This window comes from Aotus nancymaae, unplaced genomic scaffold (assembly GCF_030222135.1).
Source record: "Aotus nancymaae isolate 86718 unplaced genomic scaffold, 86718_ANA_hifiasm-v0.15.2.pri h1tg000057l, whole genome shotgun sequence".
Classification (NCBI taxonomy): domain Eukaryota; kingdom Metazoa; phylum Chordata; class Mammalia; order Primates; family Aotidae; genus Aotus; species Aotus nancymaae.
Genome location: NW_026988471.1, coordinates 27,867,336 through 27,887,520, shown reverse-complemented (window position 1 = coordinate 27,887,520; position 20,185 = coordinate 27,867,336). Strand labels below are relative to the sequence as shown.

General features: G+C 42.2%; 1 protein-coding gene and 1 pseudogene across 1 annotated transcript in view; both read right to left on the bottom strand.

Annotated features, from left to right (window-relative positions):
- The window catches only part of WDR43 (WD repeat domain 43), a 58,998-nt gene extending 49,500 nt beyond the window's left edge, over window positions 1–9,498 (bottom strand). Inside the window, exons 1-2 of the mRNA XM_021674438.2 lie at window positions 9,242–9,498; window positions 3,203–3,340 (exon numbers count right to left, since the gene is read on the bottom strand). Of these exons, the coding sequence (XP_021530113.1) occupies window positions 3,203–3,340; window positions 9,242–9,466 (363 nt within the window). The 5' untranslated portion in view covers window positions 9,467–9,498. The remainder of the gene's footprint in view (window positions 1–3,202; window positions 3,341–9,241) is intronic.
- Window positions 9,499–17,034: 7,536 nt separating this feature from the next.
- Window positions 17,035–17,779, bottom strand: LOC105733200 (small ribosomal subunit protein eS6-like; annotated as a pseudogene).
- Window positions 17,780–20,185: the final 2,406 nt, after the last annotated feature.

The following is a 20,185-nucleotide window of genomic DNA, read 5'->3' as shown; positions in this document are numbered from 1 at the left end:
GCACACAGGAATAGAAACTGAGAAGAGCTCATTCATGTTTCCCATCTCACAAACATTCCAGGACTAATTTACTTAGCAGAATGAGGTGCTAAATCGCCCACACTGCAAGCATCTCCTTCTTTCTACCTGAAGTCACATTTATCCATTATCCATTATCCATTATCCCCTAGTATGCCCCTCCTCTGGATTAACTTACTCAGTGCCACATAAATCTTTTACATTCCTGTCTCCCAGCATTTGCTCTTGACATCTCCCCAACTTCCTCTCTCCACTCTTGAAAGGATTCTCCCACCCTCCTCTATCCAAATCTTACCTATTCTAGAAGGTCCAACCAATCCCTTCTCCTCCTCCAGGCCTTCCAAACATTACTGTACTCATCTGACAGTCACATGCTACCTCGTGAAATCACTCCTACAGTTACTTTATTTCTGTACCATTTTTAGCTTTATGTATTAAAATTTTGCAGGAATAAATACATATACAATGAAACACTACTATGTACATATCTAAGCTAACAATAAACATGATTACTCAAAATTACTAAAGTTACTTCCAAATAACATTGTTTCCACTTCAAAAGAAAAATTTTTAAATGTTAAGTTAGTTCAGTTACTTTCCTTCCTATCAGTTGTCTACTCAAAGTACTAAGTCTTATATCATACACATGCAAATAACTAAAGGATATGAACAGATACATCCCATAGAAAGAATTCAGTTAGAAAATATACTAAAATATTCAACCTTGTTAGTAATCAAAGAAATGCAAACCAAAACAAAGCAGCATTTTTAGTCTGTTCCTGTAGCAATTTGTTTAGCCTTATGATGCCCATGCTGGTGAGATTACATAATACTATTGCTAGCAGCAGTGAAAACCAGCACACCTTTTTGGAAAGCATTTAGCAATGCAATGCGTTCACTCATTTGTTCACTTATTCACTCAACAAATATTTACTAAATACCACTTACAAGCCAAGCACTTTCAAAATATTATTACATCTAAGTCTTAATAAAATCAAGCAAGGTAAGTTGTTAATACCCATTTAAGGAGTGAGAAATTAAATTATTCACCTATTATCACACAACTAGTAGGAGTCAACCTCAGGACAGACTAGCTCCAAACCCTTTCTACTTCACCATACCATCCTAATACCCCTCACCCCTGACCCTCTTGACTCCTTTTTGATAAATTCATCCCTGTTGAAGATGCATTTACAATCTCTTATAAGGTACTGAGATGATTTAAAAAGGAGTTCTAGGCTGAGCACGGTGGCTCATGCCTGTAACCCCAGAACTTTGGGAAGCGGAGGCAGGCAGATTACATGAGGCCACGAGTTCGAGACCAGCATGGCCAACATGACAAAACCCCAACTCTACTACAAATACAAAAATTAGCTGGCTATGGTGGCGCATGTCTGTTAACCCCAGCTAATCAGGAGGCTGAGGCACGAAAATCACTTGAACCCAGGAGGCAGAGATCACACCACTGCAATCTCGGCTGGGTGACAGAAGGAGACTCTGTCTCAAAAAAAAAAAAAAAACTTCTAGGCTCCAGCAGCCATAGCAGCTGAGCAGCAATCACACTGCACAAGATGCAAGGTACCTGCTGACCACAAAAAAACCTATCAAATTAAAGGACAGGCTCCTACCTATAGCAGGTATAAGAGCTCACCTGAGGACTACACTCAACTTGGAGGAGGGGGAAGAATACTTTCTTGTGATATGGATCTCAGAATACTTTAAAATTCATTTATAGCTGAGTATTATTTTTTGTAATCTTTAATATAAAAACAAGTAATACATTCACAAATGCAAACTTAAAATCAGATTAAAATGTTCGTCTAACAAATGATCTGTTTCTTTGTCGTTGCTGCTGCTGTTTTAATGTGCTATTCCGCAGTGGTAATGACACTGCTGAGATAAAGTTCTTATCTCCTACCACTGTTATTAAGTATAAATTAGTAAAAATTATCCCAGAAAGTATTTTTATATTACATATATAGTAACCCTTTGGCTCACTAATTATAGGTTAGTAATCTGTGAATCCATATAAGAAAAAAGAAATTCATTGTTTTACAACAATTTAAAAATTTTAAAACCCCTAAATGGTCAGCAAGTTAAGTAACACAATGGACTATTCCACTTATTGGAATTTTAGGCAGTCATTAAAAAAATGTCTATAACTAGTTATTGACAAATATAAAAGATGGTTATGTTGTAATCTAACGAAAAAAATCAGGATACAAACTAGATGGACAGAAGGTCAGCTATGTTTTATTAATGTATGTGTAAAGCAAAGAAATATACTAATTATTAAGAAAAGCTCATGGTGACAGACTTAGGTAAATTATTTTTCCTTTTCAACTTTACGTAGTTCCAAATTTTCCATAGGTGTTACTTAAAAAAATTTACAACACTCCTATATACAGGATTCCAGTGAACAAAAACACACTGTAACAGATATTGTCTGAACCCACTAAACCAGTTCAATTACTGTCTTCCAATGACAAACCCACCCTTTATATTCTGCTGTGATGCTGGGACCCAGCAAACCTGATTTCTGATTTCCTAGCTGGGTCTATAGGCTCTGCCAATAGGAACTGCTAGAGGGAGACAAGGATGGAGAAAGAGGGAACTTGTTCCTTCCTGTCTCTTTATTTGCATCACCCCAACAGTGGTAATTCCCAATAGCAGCAGCTGAACACAATATGCCATTTTTCCAACCCTAGGAGAACCAGTCTCATCACGTCTGTCAGAGACACTAGCACCAGGGAGCTGAAACCTCCTTCTCAGTTTGGGGTCTGGATCCCATACCCATGGGGCCACTCATCAAGAGACAACCGCCGCAGCACAACACCTGCTCCTAAAAGATCTGTGTCAGCAGTAACTCCAACTGCCTCCTTTATTCCCCTAGGTCAAGAGGTGGTAGGCTGCTTCCTGCAGTTGCTATCTATGATTCCTTAGAGATCCTGTAACCTTTCCTTATTTTAAACCTAGTCAGTAAGTTTTCATACTCTGACCCATAATAAGGGCCGCTGTTAACTATTACAGCTTTTATCAATATTACTACTCAGTTATTTAAACGTAGATGAGACAGAAAACTGTCCCTATAACACAGACCCCATCACATACCCTGTTTTTCTTTTTAATCATCTCTAATAATCAGCTTCCCTGTCACTTTTAAATAAAATATATACACACTTACTATTAATTTACTGTGTAATTCTCCTTTTACTGTGCTGTATAATAAAATGCTACCAACTGCTGTGCCAAGAGCCAGTAAGTCAGTCTGGTTACTTGTTCCTACAGCTTCTGATTTCCTTTTTTTCCTCTGGGGACTCTCCTGAAAAAAGAGAAAAACAATGTTTTTATTTAGCATTTCAAACACTAAAATATCATTAATGAACAAATACAAATGCCTACCAGCCCACAAAAGACATTTTACAAGGGAGGAAGAGAGAAGCTATTGGGTGATTTATTTCTCACTATTTTAAAAAGAAATCCCTCCAATGGGAAGAGAAACTCATCATTCTCTGTCGCATCTCCTACCCCTACAGGGAAAAAAAAAAAAGGCAGCAAATAGGAAAACCCGGTATGTTCTTGGTACTCTCCTAACAGGTCCAAGAAGCCTCAATGCTGCTTCCACTTCTCAGAAATGGACAACCCCTCCTGACATGTCCAACCTAAGTGAAGCCAAAGAGATTCATACCCAAGAATCCATCAATCCTAAGCAGCCAATCCTTTTCTTTTCTCCTTCTAATTTACCCACAAATTCTAGCTTGGTTGTCAAGAAAAGGGACTCAAAATTTTTACCCAGGCATGGTGGCGGATGCCTGTAATCCCAGTTACTCAGGAGAGTGAAACAGAGAACTGCTTGAACCCAGGAGGCAGAGGTTGCAGTGAGCCGAGGCCTGGAAGACAGAGTAAGACTCCGTCTCAAAAAAAAAAACAAGATTCCAGGAAGTCTTTCTTCTACTCTTGGTTTTACCAAATCAAAACTATCTACATGGAAGTTTCTTGATATGTGAAACAAAGACAGGTCCAAATAAATTTACATAGCCTATATCAAACATAACAGTCAAAGCCTTAATTTCTGCATCTGCAAATCTGTATTTTTTGGTAGAAGCAAGCAGGGGCAGGTAGAAGGAATACCTACAGGATTTATGGCCAACTTTGAGAATCACTGGTCTAAACCTAAATAATACTCCAATTTATTAATCTCAAAGAACTCATGACTCATTTATTTTTCAGGTTGGATGGTCTTTATTCACCAGCATAAGCACATCTAAAAAGGTAACACATCAATCAAATCAGAAGTTTATATAATCAATGTACATTTTAATGAAAACTAATATTCCAAGTATTACCCATACTAAATATTTCTGAAACCAAGAGTTTATTTTTGAAACCAAGAGTTTACTGATTATAGATGACACACCTTTGTTGACATTTACTATCTAAACATGTTATTCCTGTGATCAAAAAACTTCAATGACTCGCCAGAGAATAAATCAATATAAACAGTTCTGTGGCATTCAAAAGCATCCACAATTTGCCTTCAACCTACCTTCTCCAGTCCTATCTCCAATTCCACCCTTATGTTAACACTCCCTATACACACATTTTCCCACTTTGCTTTTGCTTTTCCCTTCGCTTGGGAGGGGACCTTTCAATTTTCGTTGGTTAAAAATCCTATCCGTGCTTTAAGGTCCACCTCAAATACCATCTCCTCCATGGAAACTTCCTTCCCTTAAGACACGTGTCATACCCTGCGTTACAGATACTGCAAGTATGAAATGTATTTCTTCTTTTACACCTTAGCCACAGTCAGTTGTGTTTCGTTTTAAGTGTCCAGCACAGATTATATGTGTAAATACATAAAGTAATTTAAAAAAAGGTAGGCTAATAAATTTAGTTCATATATTTGTAAATGGAAAATCTCAATTCCTGAAGGCACCAGGAGTGAATACTCCAAGGAGGTGATTTCTTGGACTAAGGAGTCTTTTCCACCACAAATGGCAAACTGAGTTAAACAATGGATACCGAAACCTGTCTTATGAGAAAAGCTTATCAGCATTTGTTCCTGAAACAATCGGAAGGCTGAGGGAGAATCTGAATGGCACACATGCATGATTTATAAAAGCAAGGAGGTGTACAGATGGGATGAAGACAGAAAAAAAAACACATTCAGGTGATGAGAAGTCTGAATTTGTATAGTAATTAAAGCAATGACTTTTAGACTGAGATCCCAGAGAAAGAAGTTTTACATGCAGAGCCACTACACTCTCATAAAAACACACATACAGATAACTGAAACAAGCTTCACAGAGAAACTTACGCAGGTAGCAGTACTCTGATACTTTCTATTCTATTTTGTTTTTAATGTCACAACCCACTAATCTATCATGCAATCCACTAACAGATCAAAATCTGCTCCAAAAAATGCTTAACTCTAGACACCAAAAAGTATGCTAAGTTTCAAGTGTCATTCTGCAATTGATCTCCTATTCCTTTTCTTGGTGCATCTCACTGCCACTGCGTATGTTTAAGTTTCACAAATAACAGTGAATAAAATATGTACATATTATATAAAATCACACACAGTATTTATAACAAATCAATTAAGTCCTAATACACAGAAACTTCTATTTCTGCCAGTCAGATCTAATCTGCAATCTTTACTTCTTAGGAAGTTTAAATATTAGTGAGACATCAAGACAGAGCACTGCACATAGCACATGTAAGCTGCCCTGCATCTCTAAGGGATGGCAACGCAGATACCAGCTCAGATGCTCTGTCCAATGTCTGAAATGCCATGTGCTTCATTCAACAAGTACTAAGCTGTATAGGGTCATCTTAATTGCAGCGACAGCAAAGCAGTATAAACACATTTACTGTGATAGCCAATAGTAGACAAGGTCTGTTTCTCCAAGGCGCAAAAGCAGTTAGAGAATGAAAAGGAGAAAAGTTGGAAGACTTTCAAAAGTTTTAAGACAATCAAACAGCAGTATCAGTTCCTAGATGGCTCAGCGACTTTACTATGTGGCTTTGGTAGAGAATATAATTAAAGAACAAATTACCCTAAAGCTTAGTGTTTAAAAAAGAAGAGAGAGAATATAATTAACATTTCTGCCTCAGTTTACACACACAAACTTGAGTAACTCCAAAAATAGCATCCATCTAGATAGAGTCCATTCATTTGTATTTTTGCACTTTACTAGAATATCTTCTTGTCCTCATTAAAGGTCCTCTTCCCCCAGGCTCCAAAGACGGAATGGAATGCTCAGCTACATAACATATACAAACTCTCTAAAAACTATTGTAGGGTGACTGCAAAGTATTGTAATCATTATGTGACCAACAACAAGAGGTGACAATCTAATTTTTCTAAATATTTGTGAACCACAAACTTAACCCCTGTCACTCAAGACACCCAGCACTAACTAATCTTTCTCCATTGGTTAAGAGTTATCATCACCACACTTTGTCCTTGGGTAGTAAACTGTCAATTACTAAACCAAAGGTAGAATACTTTTCTTACAAACTGATTTACATCGGGGAATGCCATATTAAACGATAAAATGAGTCCAGACTCATTCAATAATAACACTTATTAAGCACTTATTATATGATAGGCCATGCTACACCAGTCACGTACATTGCCTAATTTGACCCTGAGGATCCTAAAAGGTGGGTGTTGTTACTTCTATTTTAAGTTTAAGAGTACTATATGTTATCATATGCCAGGACCTTAATAAAAAGCTGTAAAGTGGATAACATCCTTTTCATGCCTCATACACTAAGGCTTAAAGATGTAAAATAAAAGGAAGAGTTTACTAAGATGAGAGCACCTTAACATATACCTTTTTTCCTAAGATATCTTGCTGCGGCACATGTGACTTTTTAATTTTACACCATAATATATGTGCAAGTTTGTTTTAATATAAGAAAGCTGCCTCTCCTTAGTTTTTAAGTCAAATTAATGCTCCAAGAGGACACATCCTCAAAGTGGGGGGAGATTCTCTACATTCCTTCCAGCTCTCTCAGCTCTGAGACTCAAGACTGAGAGTAACAAAATCGGGGCACTGGACCAGGAGTTCAGGGCACCTTGACTCTAGAGGCCACACTCCTTTATTGGATATTAAGGTTTTGGTGAAGTCATTTACATTTCTTAGCTCTGATTTTCAATCGTTTTTTTTAAAATTCAGTAATTTCAGGGCATTCCATAGTCATGTGGTTAAAAGGACAGAGTGAAGGTAAAACGATGCTGAAACCTAGAAAAAAAATTTTTTTAATGTAGCTCAACTCTCATTTGTCAATGAGCTCCTCAAAATTAAAGGAACTTGCTCAATATGGCAAAGCAAGTTTTGAGTCTTAGTTATGAAACCAAATGTGGTTATTTTTCTAATTTACCATAGTGTTGTACATAATCCAAAACTATGACTTTTAATATGAGATTAGGAAGTTTCTCTTGAGCATACAATGCAATTGAAAGTCAACAGAAAAGCAAAGTGGGTGACTTTTTTCCAACCTAATATTAACTATTTGTCGCAGATAACCAAGAACTGAGCTTTAAGAACCTGAGTTCTAATCCTGGTTCCATTGTTTACTTTATTCAAGTTGCTAAGTTTCCCAGAGTTTCTGTTTCTTCCCTCCAAATGAGGCAGAAAGTTCCTTATCAACGTTGCAGGACTAACCATACAAATATCAGATATTAATGATACTTAAAGCACTTACTGTCAAGAACTATTCTAACTGTTCTCTGCATTATTAAATATATTAATTTCCACAACCGCTCTATGAAGTAGGTATTATTATCCTCATTTTGTAAATGAGGAACCAGAGGCGCAATTACCACTATGAAGCAGAGGCTGGACTCAAATGTAGACAGTATAGCGAGCTTGAGTCCATGCACCTACCTAACCACTGCTCCGTATTTCTCTCAGCATTACTATTATTACCACTTAACAGGGCTGTTAAAATACAAACATAAAAAACAACTTTGAAAATAAAAGACAAGCAGAGTGCTGTAAAAACTCTGATTTGTTTTTTAAGTTGTGTGTTTGACTTACGAGCCCTGATAGGTTTCTTTTACAAATCAACAGGTTAAACTATGAGAACGTAGCTTAAAATTTGAAAAATATCTAAACATACCCAAAGTATAGCAACTTAGATGTATCCCTTCTCCCAACCCAAAAATTTAGCAAAAGTTCCCCAGGTAGTCAGAGTCGTCAGAGAGAGTAAGGTCTATCCTAAATATGAGAGTTTACAGTTCTGCATACTTACAGCTCACACCACACACCTCAGGATACCTGATGCTTCCAAATCACTTTGCAGTGATTCGGTTTGGCTACTCTATAAATGCAATAACCACGTGCGTGCTGAGTTAGAGAGATGCAGCGGAGTGACTCAACAGTGAATGGCATTTACCTGACACAGGTCCCTAACAGTGAAAAGTTTTGCCTAACTCGGCAGCTTTGCATCTAAGAAACTTCACCTGGACTCATAAAACATTCACTAAATCAAGCTACTACTTCACTTTACCTCCATATCCTAACACAGACTTCAGACTGGGGTAGGGGGGTGGTGGTGACGGGCTTTCAGCGGGGCGGGAGGGGCGAGCAGATGATAAAAGAAAAAAGCAGTAAGTACAAAAGGCTGAGAATGCAGAGGTGCCTGGAAAAGGCAAAAGTTAAGAATTGAGATTCCCACGACCTGGACGTGGATGAGAACACGTGGTGAGCCGGCACCCAAAGTGTTGGAAGCGGGGTAGGAGGGGTGAGGTCCGGAAACAAGTACAGACTAGTCCACATCAACTGCCCACAGCAAAACCGATGAGCTGGATCAGAGACAGAAGAAAGTTAGATAGTCCCAAGAGGCGGCTCTGTCAAAAATCAGGACTCTAAAGAGCAAGGCACCGCAGAGGGAAGCCGCCCCTGGAGGGCCGGGGGCCTCGGCGAATATGGCGGCCCGTCAAGAGTGGGGCGCAGGCCGCATGGGACCAGCCGACAAGGCTTGAGTGCGCGGCCGGCCGGGTCGAGCCGCGCCCTCCCTCACTGCCCTCCCGGCAGGCCGCACGCAGGGCTGGCGGCTTAGGCCCAGTGCGCGCCGACGCCGCGCTCCGTACCTTCTCGCCCCCGGCCGCCGAAAGCCACGCGCGATGCCGGGCCACGCGCCTCCCGGCCCCAAGGCCCGAAGCCGAGCCCGGGAAGGCGCCCGCCCCGCGCCGTCCCGCTCGCTTTACCTTGGCCTGCAACCGCGCTGGCGCCCAGGCCAGACAGGTGCAGGTACCGCTGAGGTGCGCGGAAGGCACGTACTCCTGATGCAGCCGGTTGCTGGCCGTCTCCCATACTCGTAGGTGACCGTCGGTAGACGCCAAAGCAAAGTAGGCCTGGCTGTGTGGGGAGAAGGCGCAAGGTACCCCAGCTGGGACCAGGGGGTCGCCGCTACCGCCGCCGCCCGCCGCCATTGCTGCTCCGGCCCCGCTGCAGCCACGTGTTCGTCCGTGCGCAGGCGCACCGACGCGGGGCGGAGCCTGAAGGAGGAAGTCAGGGGAGGGAGCACCGAGAGCTGAGGGAGTCGCTATAAGCGTCGTAAGCGAGCATCGGGCGGACCCACCGTCTGTACGGTGGCCCTCTAGGGCCTGCCACTAACTTGTTCTTGGGCGGGAGTGGGCATATCGGAACGTAACTGTACAATCAAGATTAAGCCCCGTTCCTTTAAAAAAAAAAAAAAAAAAAAATTAAAAAAAAATGAGCCGGACGCCGTTGACTAACGCCTGTAATCCCATCACTTTGGGAGGCCGAGGCGGGTGGATCAGAGTTCAGGAGTTCGAGACCGGCCTGGCCAAGATGGTGAATCCCGTCTCTACTGAAAATACAAAAAAAAATTAGCCGGGCGTGGTGGCTGGCGCCTGTAATCCCAGCTATTTAGGAGGCTAGTCCCAGCTATTTAGGAGGCTCAGGCATAGAATTGCTTGAACCAAGGAGGGGGAGGTTGCAGTGAGCCGAGAGAGCGAGACGCCATCTTAAAAAAAAAAAAAAAAAAAAAAAGATAAGGTAGAAGGAAAGGGTTAACGGAAATCTTAAGCGGAGCGCGGCGGCTCACACCTGTAATTACAGCACTTTCGGAGGCCAAGGCGGGCAGATAGCCTGAGGTCAGAGTTCGAGACCAGCCTGGCCAACATGGCGAAACCTCGTCTCTACTAAAAATAAAAAAATTAGCCTGGCGTGGTGGCGCGCGCCTCTAATCCCAACTACTCGGGAGGCTGAGGCAGGAGAATCACTTGAACCTGGGAGGTGGGAGGTTGCAGTGAGCCGAGATCAGGCCACTGCTCTCCAGCCTGGGCGACAGAGAAGAAGGAAGGAGGGAAGGAGAGGAAGGAAGGAAAAAAGGGAGGGAGGGAAATCTTCACTTTCAACTTCATGATTGTAACAACTGTTTCGTTTTTCCCCTATTCACTTCCAGGCTGTAATCGTTTACAACATAACAATGTATTCAATTATAATAATGTAAAAGTGGCCGGGCGCGGTGGTTCGCCCTGTAATCCTAGCACTTTGGGAGGCAGAAGTGGGCGGATCACAAGGTCAGGAGTTCGAGACCGGCCTGACAAACATAGTGAAACCCCATCTCTACTAAAAATACAAAAAATTAGCCGGCATAGTGGCATGCGCCTGTAATCCCAGCTACTCGGGAGGCTGAGGCAGGAGAATTGCTTAAACCTGGGAGACCGAGGTTGCAGTGAGCCAAGATCACACCATTGCATTCCAGCCCAGTCTACAGTGCAAGACTCCAACTCAAAATAATAATAATAATGTAAAAGTAATGATCAGAGGGGCTATTCCCTCCTGTTTCTCTAGATTTATCTTGTGTTGCTACATCAAATAGACATTTTTAGACTGGTGCTCAGAGTCCAGAGCAAGGAGGATGATTTGAGCCCACGAGGTCGAGGTTACAGTGAGCTATGACTGCTCCACTGTACTGGGCGACATAGTGAGATCCCATATCCAAAAAAAGGGGGGTAGATTTTTGTATTTCTCCTAAATATTTCACCAAATCAATGCATTCTAATTCAAGGAATGCCAGGTACTGTTCAGCCCACACAGAGCTTATTGCCTGCCAGGAAAGATAAAAACCACTTTCAGGGCCATGAGAAGGCTCAAGCTTTTGCAGCTAGAGAGTGACATGATAAGATTTGCATTGTATTGCATTGTTTTGTTTTCTTGTTTTTGTTTTTTGGGATGGAGTCTCAGTCTGTTGCCCAGGCTGGAGTATAGTGGCACCATCTCAGCTCACTGAACCCTCTACCTTCTGGTTCAAGCAATTCTCCTGCCTCAACCTCCCAAGCTGCTGGGATTACAGGCGTTTGCCACCACACTCAGCTGATTTTTGTATTTTTGTAGAGACAGGGTTTCACTGTGTTGGGCAGGCTGGTCCCAAACTCCTGACCTCAAATAATCCACCTGCCTCGGCCTCCCAAAGTGCTGGAATTACAGGCATGAACCACCATGCCAGCTGAGATTTGCATTTTAGAAAGATTACATAGAGACAGTGTAATTAATGTGTTAGAAAGAAGTTAGGTTGGAGGCTTGAAAACCCAGATGGAGATGATGGTGAGTGACTTGGAGAAATGGTGATGCAAGAAAGTTTCAAGAGATATTTATTATGTACAATGAACCAGATTTCAAGTGGCCAAGGGAGAGAAAGAGAAAGGGCCAAGGATTACTCACTGAGCTTTTACAGGGAGGTACTGGTTGGTGACCCAATTCACTTAGGATAGTGAATCCTGGAAGATTTTTGTGGAAGAAGATGATAGTGTCTTTAGTCTGGGAATGCTAAATTTGAGACATCTAATTTGGCACTTGGATTCATTGAGTCACTCAAACAAACTGAATGCCAGCTATGTGCTGGGCACTGTTCTAGGGTACCAGGAATCCACTAGTGATCATGAGAGACAAGATCTTGCTTTCATGAAGCTTACGTTCTAATTAGGGAAGCACATAATAAACAAATAAAACTCTATTTCAGCTAGTGCAAGCTGCTATAAAGAGAAATAAAGCTGGAGGAGAGAAAATACAGTTTAAATATTGGAAGGAATTAGAGACAACCTTACTCAGACCATGCAAGATCAGAAGGAGAGAATATCAGAAATGTGCAGAGAACAGCAAGGGCAAAGCCTGAGGCAACAAAGACCTTGACTAATTGAAAGAAAAAGCTTTGGAGAAACTTAAGGTAGTGACAACTAGAAAAATCAAAAGTAGTAGCTGAGTTCAGAGGGAGCCAGATTGTTTAGTACCTCGTAAACCAGAATAAAGTATTTGGAAAAATATAAATAAATAAATAAATAAAGTATTTGGATTTTATTCTAAGTATGACAGAAATAAGTCATTGGAGAGTTTTCTTTTTTTAAGATGGGGTATTTCTGTGTTGCCCAGGCTGGTCTCAAACTCTTGCGCTCAAGGGATCCTCCTGCCTTGGCCTCCCAAAGTGCTGGGATTACAGGTGTGAGCCACTGCATCCAGCCCCACTGCAGAGTTTTGAGCAATGAAATAACATGATCTGATTTATATTGTTGAAAGACCTCCTGACTGCTAGATGAAGTCTGTAGGCAAGAATGAAAGCAGAAAGACAAGGTAGAAGGCAGTGGAGTAGATTTGGGACAAAGACAATGATGGGTAGGACTCTGATGAAAGCAATGAAGGTAGCGAAAAATGATCAGATTCCAGATAAAATCTGAAGTTAGAGCCAACAGGAATTGCTAAATGAATTGATTGTGAAAGATGAGGAAAACAGATGAGCGAAGAGTGACTCTGCCGCCTGAGCGAATAAGTGAATGGTGATACCATTAGCTAAATTGGGAAAAGAGTTTTGGGTGAACGAAAATCAGTCTTTGCATATGCTGTTCTCTGCACGTTGACTGCTCTTCCTTCTGATCTTGCAGGGCCTGAGAGGCTTTGCCTAATTCCTTTGAATACTTAAGCTCTCGTTTCCCTTTTCTGGCTTTATTTCTCCTTATGGCAGTTTGCACTATTGCACTAGCTGAAGTAGAGATTCTTTTTTTTTTTTTTTTTGAGATGGAGTCTGGCTCAGCCACCCAGGTTGGAGTGCAATGGCGCAAGATTTGCTCACTGCAACCACCGTCTCCCGGGTTCAAGTGATTCTCCAGTCTCAGCTTCCCGAGTAGCTGGGATTAGACACCTGCTATCATGCCCAGCTAATTTTTGTATTTTAGTAGAGATGGGGTTTCACCATGTTAGCCAGGCTGGTCTTGAACTCCTGACCTCAGGCGATCTGCCTGCCTTGGCCTCCCCAAGTGCTAGAATTACAGGTGTGAGCCACCGCACCCAGCCTAGATTCATTTTTAAATATACTTATGATCTACTTCCCTGACTAGAATGTAATCAGTTTTGGACAGTTAAGTTTGAGATACCTACTATACATTCAAGTAGGCTTGTTCAGTAAGAAGTTACATATATGAGTTGGGACTTGGAGAAAACATCACGGTTAGAGATACAAATTTGGGATGCATTAGCATACAGATGCTATTTGAAACCATGTGACTGAAAAGATCATATTGAGTGTGAGAATAGATAGAAAAGAATTTAGCCCCAAACTGTGCCAATCTTTAGAGGTCAAGGAGAGGATGAAAATCCTGCAGAGGCAATTGAGAAGAGATAACAGCAAAGCAGGATGAAAACCCAGGAGAAGGAGGTGACCCAGAAACCAAATTTTTGTAAGAATTTCAGAAGCTTACTTGGAAAACTCAAAAGTTTTTGAAAAAAAAAATAAGAAAAAAAGAAGAATTTCAGAAGCAAGACATGATAAAGCCGTGTCAAATGCAGCAGGATGAAAACTAAGAATTAACTGGTAGACTTGTTAAGATCAGAGTCATTGGTGCCTTCAAAAGCATTTTTAGGCCAGGCACAGCAGCTCACTCCCATAATCCTAGCACTCTGGGAGGCCAAGGCAAGAGGATCACTTAAACCTAGGAGTTCGAGACCAGCCCAGGCAACATGGCAAAATCCCAACTCTACAAAAAATTTAAAATTAGCCAGGTGTGGTGGAGTGTGCCTGTGGTCCCAGCTACTTGGGAGGCTAAGGTGAGAGGATCGCCTGAGCCAGGGAGGTAAAGGCTGCAGTGAGCAGTGATCTTGCTACTGCACTCCAGCCTGGGCAACCGAGTGAGGCCTTGTCTCAAAACAACAACAAAATACTCTTAGTAGAGAGGTGGGAGAAATTTTTATTGTAAAGGGTAGAGGAGAAAAAGGTCGGTGGAAAAGTGAAGACAAGTATAGACAACTTTCAAGGATTTTGGTTATAAAAGAGCAGATACGAGTTTGCATGAAGAAAGTTCTGAACTAAAATTATAAGATGTGTTAATCATAAATATGCAAATAAAAGTAAAAGCTTATTGTGTACTTATTATATGTCACTCTCTAAGTGTTTTATGTGTATTAATTCATTTAGTCTTCACAACAGCCCTGCAATGTAGAAACTGTTAATATCTTCATTTTTCACATAAGAAAACTAAGGTGTAGAGCTAGGAAGTAAGAGAGGAGCTAGATTTCTAACCCAAGTCATCTTTGGGTTCTGATAACTTTACCCAATGAATACATGTAGGATTCACATATACGACCCTCCTATACCCATGCATAGCAATTCTTTGACTTGCTCCTCTTCAATAATCTCAGCATCTACCCTACATGAGCCACTCACTCCCATGGTCATGTCCCATATCTTGTCATTATAATAACGGCACCACCTCCATAATCTCAATTTCCACACCCGCCTCTTATCACCAATTTCTATCTTTCTAGCTAGCTCCCTCTAGTTCTCAGCCTCCGGCCCATCTTTCTACCATTGATCCCACAATCTTTTCACCATCTTTCATTTCTTCTCCCTCTGTGTAACTTAAATCATATAATTATAACCCTCAGTTCCCTGCCTCTTTCTCTTATCATGTTCCTTCCTAGGTAAAGCGACAAGCCTCAGAAAGTTAGTTAAAGCCTGAAAGGTTAGTAAAGAGAAGCCACAGCTACTCTGTTTTGACGCTTGGTTTTCTTTTGTTTCTGTTTTGATACAGGGTCTAGCTCTGTCACCCACATTGGAGTGCAAATGGTGTGATCTTGGCTCACTGCAACCTCCACCTCCCAGGCTCGAGCTATTCTCCTGCCTTGGCCTCCCAAGTAGCTGGGACCACAGGCATGCACCATCACACCTGGCTAAATTTTTTTGCATTTTTTTTTTTAGAGACAGGGTTTTGCCACATTGGCCTGAGATGGTCTCAAACTCCTGAACTCAAGCAATCCACCCACCTTGGCCTCCCAAAGTGCTGGGATTCTGACTCTTACGCACTTGAAATTCATATGGGAAGTCAATACTGCCAAGTTATCAAACAATTGTTCACTTTAGTTCATTCATTTCCACTAAGTCATATCATGTGTCACCTCAAACCTACTCCTCCATCCTCACTCCTAGCAAATGACTTTGCTTATTTCCTGAGGAAAAAAAGGCAATCACAAGAACTTCCACAAGCTCCCAGTCCCACAGGCTCCACCCACCTGTGCCCCATCTCTCCTGCTACTCTGGGTGAACAGTCTGTGCTCCTGGTAAAGGCTGCCCCCTATTTCAGTTCTAGGTCCCATCCCCTCTCGCCTAGTCAAAAATGTGACCCCAAAAAGCCTTCCTCTCTGCAAACATCAATTTTTACCTCTCAACTTCATGCTTCTCATCAAGGTATCAACATGCTATTATTTATCCTTTCTTTAAAAAAAAAATTCCTTTAACTCCACTAACCCCTCCAGTTACTGTCCCAATGTTTCAATTAAAATGAAATTCAGGCCAGGCATGGTGGCTCAAGCCTGTAATCCCAGCACTTTGAGAGGCCAAGGCGGGAAGATCACCTGAGGTCAGGAGTTCGAGACCAGCTTGGCCAACATGGTGAAACCCGTGTATCTACTAAAAATACAAACATTAGCTGGGTGTGTTGGCAGACACCTGCAATCTCAGCTGCTTGGGAAGCTGAGGCAGGAGAATTGCTTCAACCCGGGAGGCGGAGGTTGCAGTGAGCCGAGATGATGCCACTGCACTCCAGCCTGGGCAACAGAGCAAGATTCCATCTCAAAAAAAAAAAAAAAAAAAAAAAGAGTAATTGTGGTAAATGCTAACAGAGTACAGGGTATAAGAGAAAGTAGGCTGGCATGGATGGATGGGGTCAGGGACGCACTCTCTAAGGAAACACATCAAAGACATTTAGAAAGGCAGTATTCCACCCTTGTACAAAGTACATTGTTTCCTCACATAGAACATCTCATATAGATCTTTCAGCCACTTTGAGGGACAAATCACAAAGCCAAAGGCAGTGCAATTCACCAATGTTTATTGAGTACTTTTTTTTTTTTTTTGACACAGAGTCTCACCGGATCGCCCAGACTGGAGTGCAGTGGCGTGATCTCAGCTCACTGCAACCGCTGCCTCCTGGCTCAAGCAATTCTCCTGCCTCAGCCTCCCGAGTAACTGGGACTACAGATGTGCACCACCACGCCTGGCTAATTTTTGTATTTGTAGTATAGACAGGGTTTCACCATGTTGGCCAGGCTGGTCTTGAATTCCTGACTTTAGGTGATCCACCTGCCTTGGCCTCCCAAAATGCTGGGATTACAGGCATGAGCCACTGCACTGGGCCCTCTGAGTGCTTTTTATGTACAAAGGTGATGTTAAGCACAGAAGTGTATGCAAATTGTTAGAGGAATTTAGAAGATGGTAGCATCTAATTGAGTTTTGTTTTTGTTTTTATTTTGTTTGTTTGTTTTTGAGACTGAGTCTTGCTCTGTCACCCAGGCTGGAGTGCAGTGGCTCCATCTCAGCTCACTACAACCTCCACATCCCAGGTTCAATCAATTCTCCTGCCTCACCCTGCTGAGTAGCTGGGACTACAGGTGCACGCCACCACGTCTAGCTAATTTTTGTATTTTTTTTCTTTTCTTTTTTTTTTTTTTTTTGTGAGTCTGATCTTATTTATTTGTTACTCAAAAAATCTTATTTCTGACTGGATTCAGACTTAGAAGTAGAAGCTCACAGAGACGAAAGTCTGCGTCTCCGCAATTTGTTCCTGGTGCTTCTCTTTAGCCTCCTTCATTCTCTTGGCCAAAAGTTTAGCATATTCTGCAGCCTCTTCCTTGTTTTTCTTAGTACGCTGCTTCTTCAGAGAATACGCCGCCATTTGTGCTGCAGGACACGTGGAGTAACAAGACGCTGAATCTTGGGTGCTTTGGTCCTAGGTTTCTTACCTTCTTTGTTTAAGGGCTTTCTTACAACATACTGGTGGACATCATCTTCTTTAGAGAGATTGAAAAGTTTGCGGATTCTGCTAGCTCTTTTGGGCCCCAGGCGATGAGGCATGGTGGTATCAGTTAGTCCAGGAATATCCTTCTCTCCTTTTTCTACAATAACCAAGTTGAGAACGCTCAGATTAGCATCCGCAATGCAACCACGAACTGATTTTCTCTTTCTCCAGTTCTCCTTGGTCTGTAACAGGAATGCCCCTTAGTAGCAGGTGGACACAACCATGGGTCAAGACACCCTGCTTCATGGGGAAACCTTGTTTGTCGTTCCCACCACTGATTCGGACCACATAACCCTTCCATTCTTCACCCAGAGCATCAGCAGCAACTTCTGTCGCCATACACTTCTCATAAAAAGTACGAAGTTTGCGTTCATCATCCACTTCAATGAGTTTCTGGCACCCAGTGGCCGGGAAGGAGATGTTCAACTTCATCTTGAAGCAGCTATACGCCTTCCAGGTGCCACAGAAAAGAGCTTTTTTTTTTTTTTTTTTTTTTCCTTTTTTGAGATGGAGTCTCACTCTTTCACCCAGGCTGGAGTGCAAGGATGCCATCTCTGCTAACTGGAACCTCCACCTCCGGGTTCAAGTGATTCTCTTGCCTCAGCCTCCCAAGTAGCTGGGATTAGAGGTGTGCACCACCACGCCCAGCTAATTTTCATTTTTTTAGTAGAGACAGTGTTTCACCATATTGGCCAGGCTGGTCTCGAACTTATGACCTCCTGATCCACCCGCCTTGACCTCCCAAAGTGCTGGAATTACAGGTGTGACCCACCGCACCTGACCTAATTCAGTTTTTGAGGATTCGATGAGGTAGATTTATAAGGTATGAATAAGAGTTCTCGAAAGGGCATTCCAGGCAGAAGGAACTAGAAGAGCAAAAGCAGGCAAACAGAAAAGTATGGGGCACATTCAAAGAATAGGGGGTGGTTCTGTCAGCGAATACCTTCAAAGGAAGTGTAGCCTGGTGCTCAACACCAGCATAAGAAGTAAAAAGTCATTGAAAGTTTGGGGCAGACAAGGGAATTTATGAGAATTGCACTTTAGAAAAGGGAGCCACATATCCAACTGTCCGCAAGGCATTTTACACAGGAACAATTTACCACAAGCAGCTTAAGCTCAACAAGTCCTAATGGAAGTCCCCATAATTCCCTCTAAAACATCTTGTTGCACAGGCTACTAATTGTACCCTAAATTCCATTTATTCCTAAATTTTTCTACTACGTTAAGGGACTTTCCATTTTTACTTGGGCATAAAGCTTTCCATAACAAAGACTACATTGTCCAGCCTTTTTTTTTTTTTTTTTTTGGCAGAGTTTTGCTTTTGTCACCCAGGCTATAGTGCAGTGGTGCAGTCTCAGCTCACTGCAACCTCCTCCTCCCTGGTTCAAGCAATTTTCCTGCCTCAGCCTTCCAAGTAGCTGGAATTACAGGTGCCCACCATCACACCCAGTTCATGTTTGTATTTTTTGTAGAGATAGGGTTCCACCATGTTGGCCAAGCTGGTCTCGAACTCCTGCCCTCAAGTCATCCACCCTCCTCAGCCTCCCAATGTGCTGGGATTACAGGTGTGAGCCACCACGCCCACCCTGTCCAGGCTTTTTTGAGATAAGGTGAGCTTATGTGAGATGGGCCTTTAGAACAATATTCTTAAAATGAAACTGTATGCTTTTCTTCACTGCTTTTTCATTTTTAATCCTTGGAACTCAAATATGATAGTCAGAACTGAAACATTCATATTGGTCTTTGAGGAGAAAATAACGCGCTGAGAATGGCAGAGCCATAAGACAGAAGGTCCTAGAAACCCAGAAGCATTACATGTGCCCTGGACCAACTCCTTTGAACTTTTTTGGTTTTTGTTTTTGAGATCGGGTCTCACTCTGTTTCCCAGGTCGTAGTGTAGTGGTGTGATTATGGCTCACTGCACTCTCAACCTCATAAACTCAAGCAATCCGCCCACCTCAGCCTCCTGAGTAGCTGGAACTACAGGTGTACACCACCACTCTTGGCTAATTTTTTATTTTTTGTAGGAATGTTGTGGGGGTTGGGGGGAGTCTTACTATTGTGCCTAGGCTGGTCTCGAACTCCTGGGCTCAAGCAATCCTCTGCTTCAGCCTCCCAAAATGCTAGAATTACAGGTGTGAGTCACCGTGCCTGCACTTCTTTTAGATAAGAGAAAATGAACTTCCTTCTCCAAGTACTATATATTAGGTTGTGCAGCTGAACCTAATTCTGCTCATTCTTTTGCATTCTTTGAGTCAGTTGGTGCTACCACCAGCTGTCCAGTTAGCACTCTAGAAAGCCAGGAATCAGTCCTGTCTATTCCCCAGCCCCACATCTCACACCTACCCAAACACATACACACATCGGATAAACCATCAGGTTCTATTTTATCTTTTAAATAATTCCTGGCCGGGCACAGTGGCTCACGCCTGTAATCCCAGCACTTTGGGAGGCCAAGGCGGGTGGATCACGAGGTCAAGAGATGGAGACCATCCCGGTCAACATGGTGAAATCCCGTCTCTACTAAAAATACAAAAAATTAGCTGGACGTGGTGGCGCGTGCCTGTAGTCCCAGCTACTCAGGAGGCTGAGGCAGGAAAATCGCCTGAACCTAGAGGCAGAGGTTGCAGTGAGCTGAGATCGCACACCACTGCACTCCAGCCTGGGCGACAAGAGCAAAACTCTGTCTCAAAAATAAATAAATAAATAAATAAAATAATTCTGCATTCAAGGTGGAGGTTGCAGTGAGTTGAGATCCTGCCATTGCACTCCAGCCTAGGCAATAAGAGTGAAACTCCCGTGCAAAAAATAAATAACTAAATAAAATAATTCCCCATTCCATTT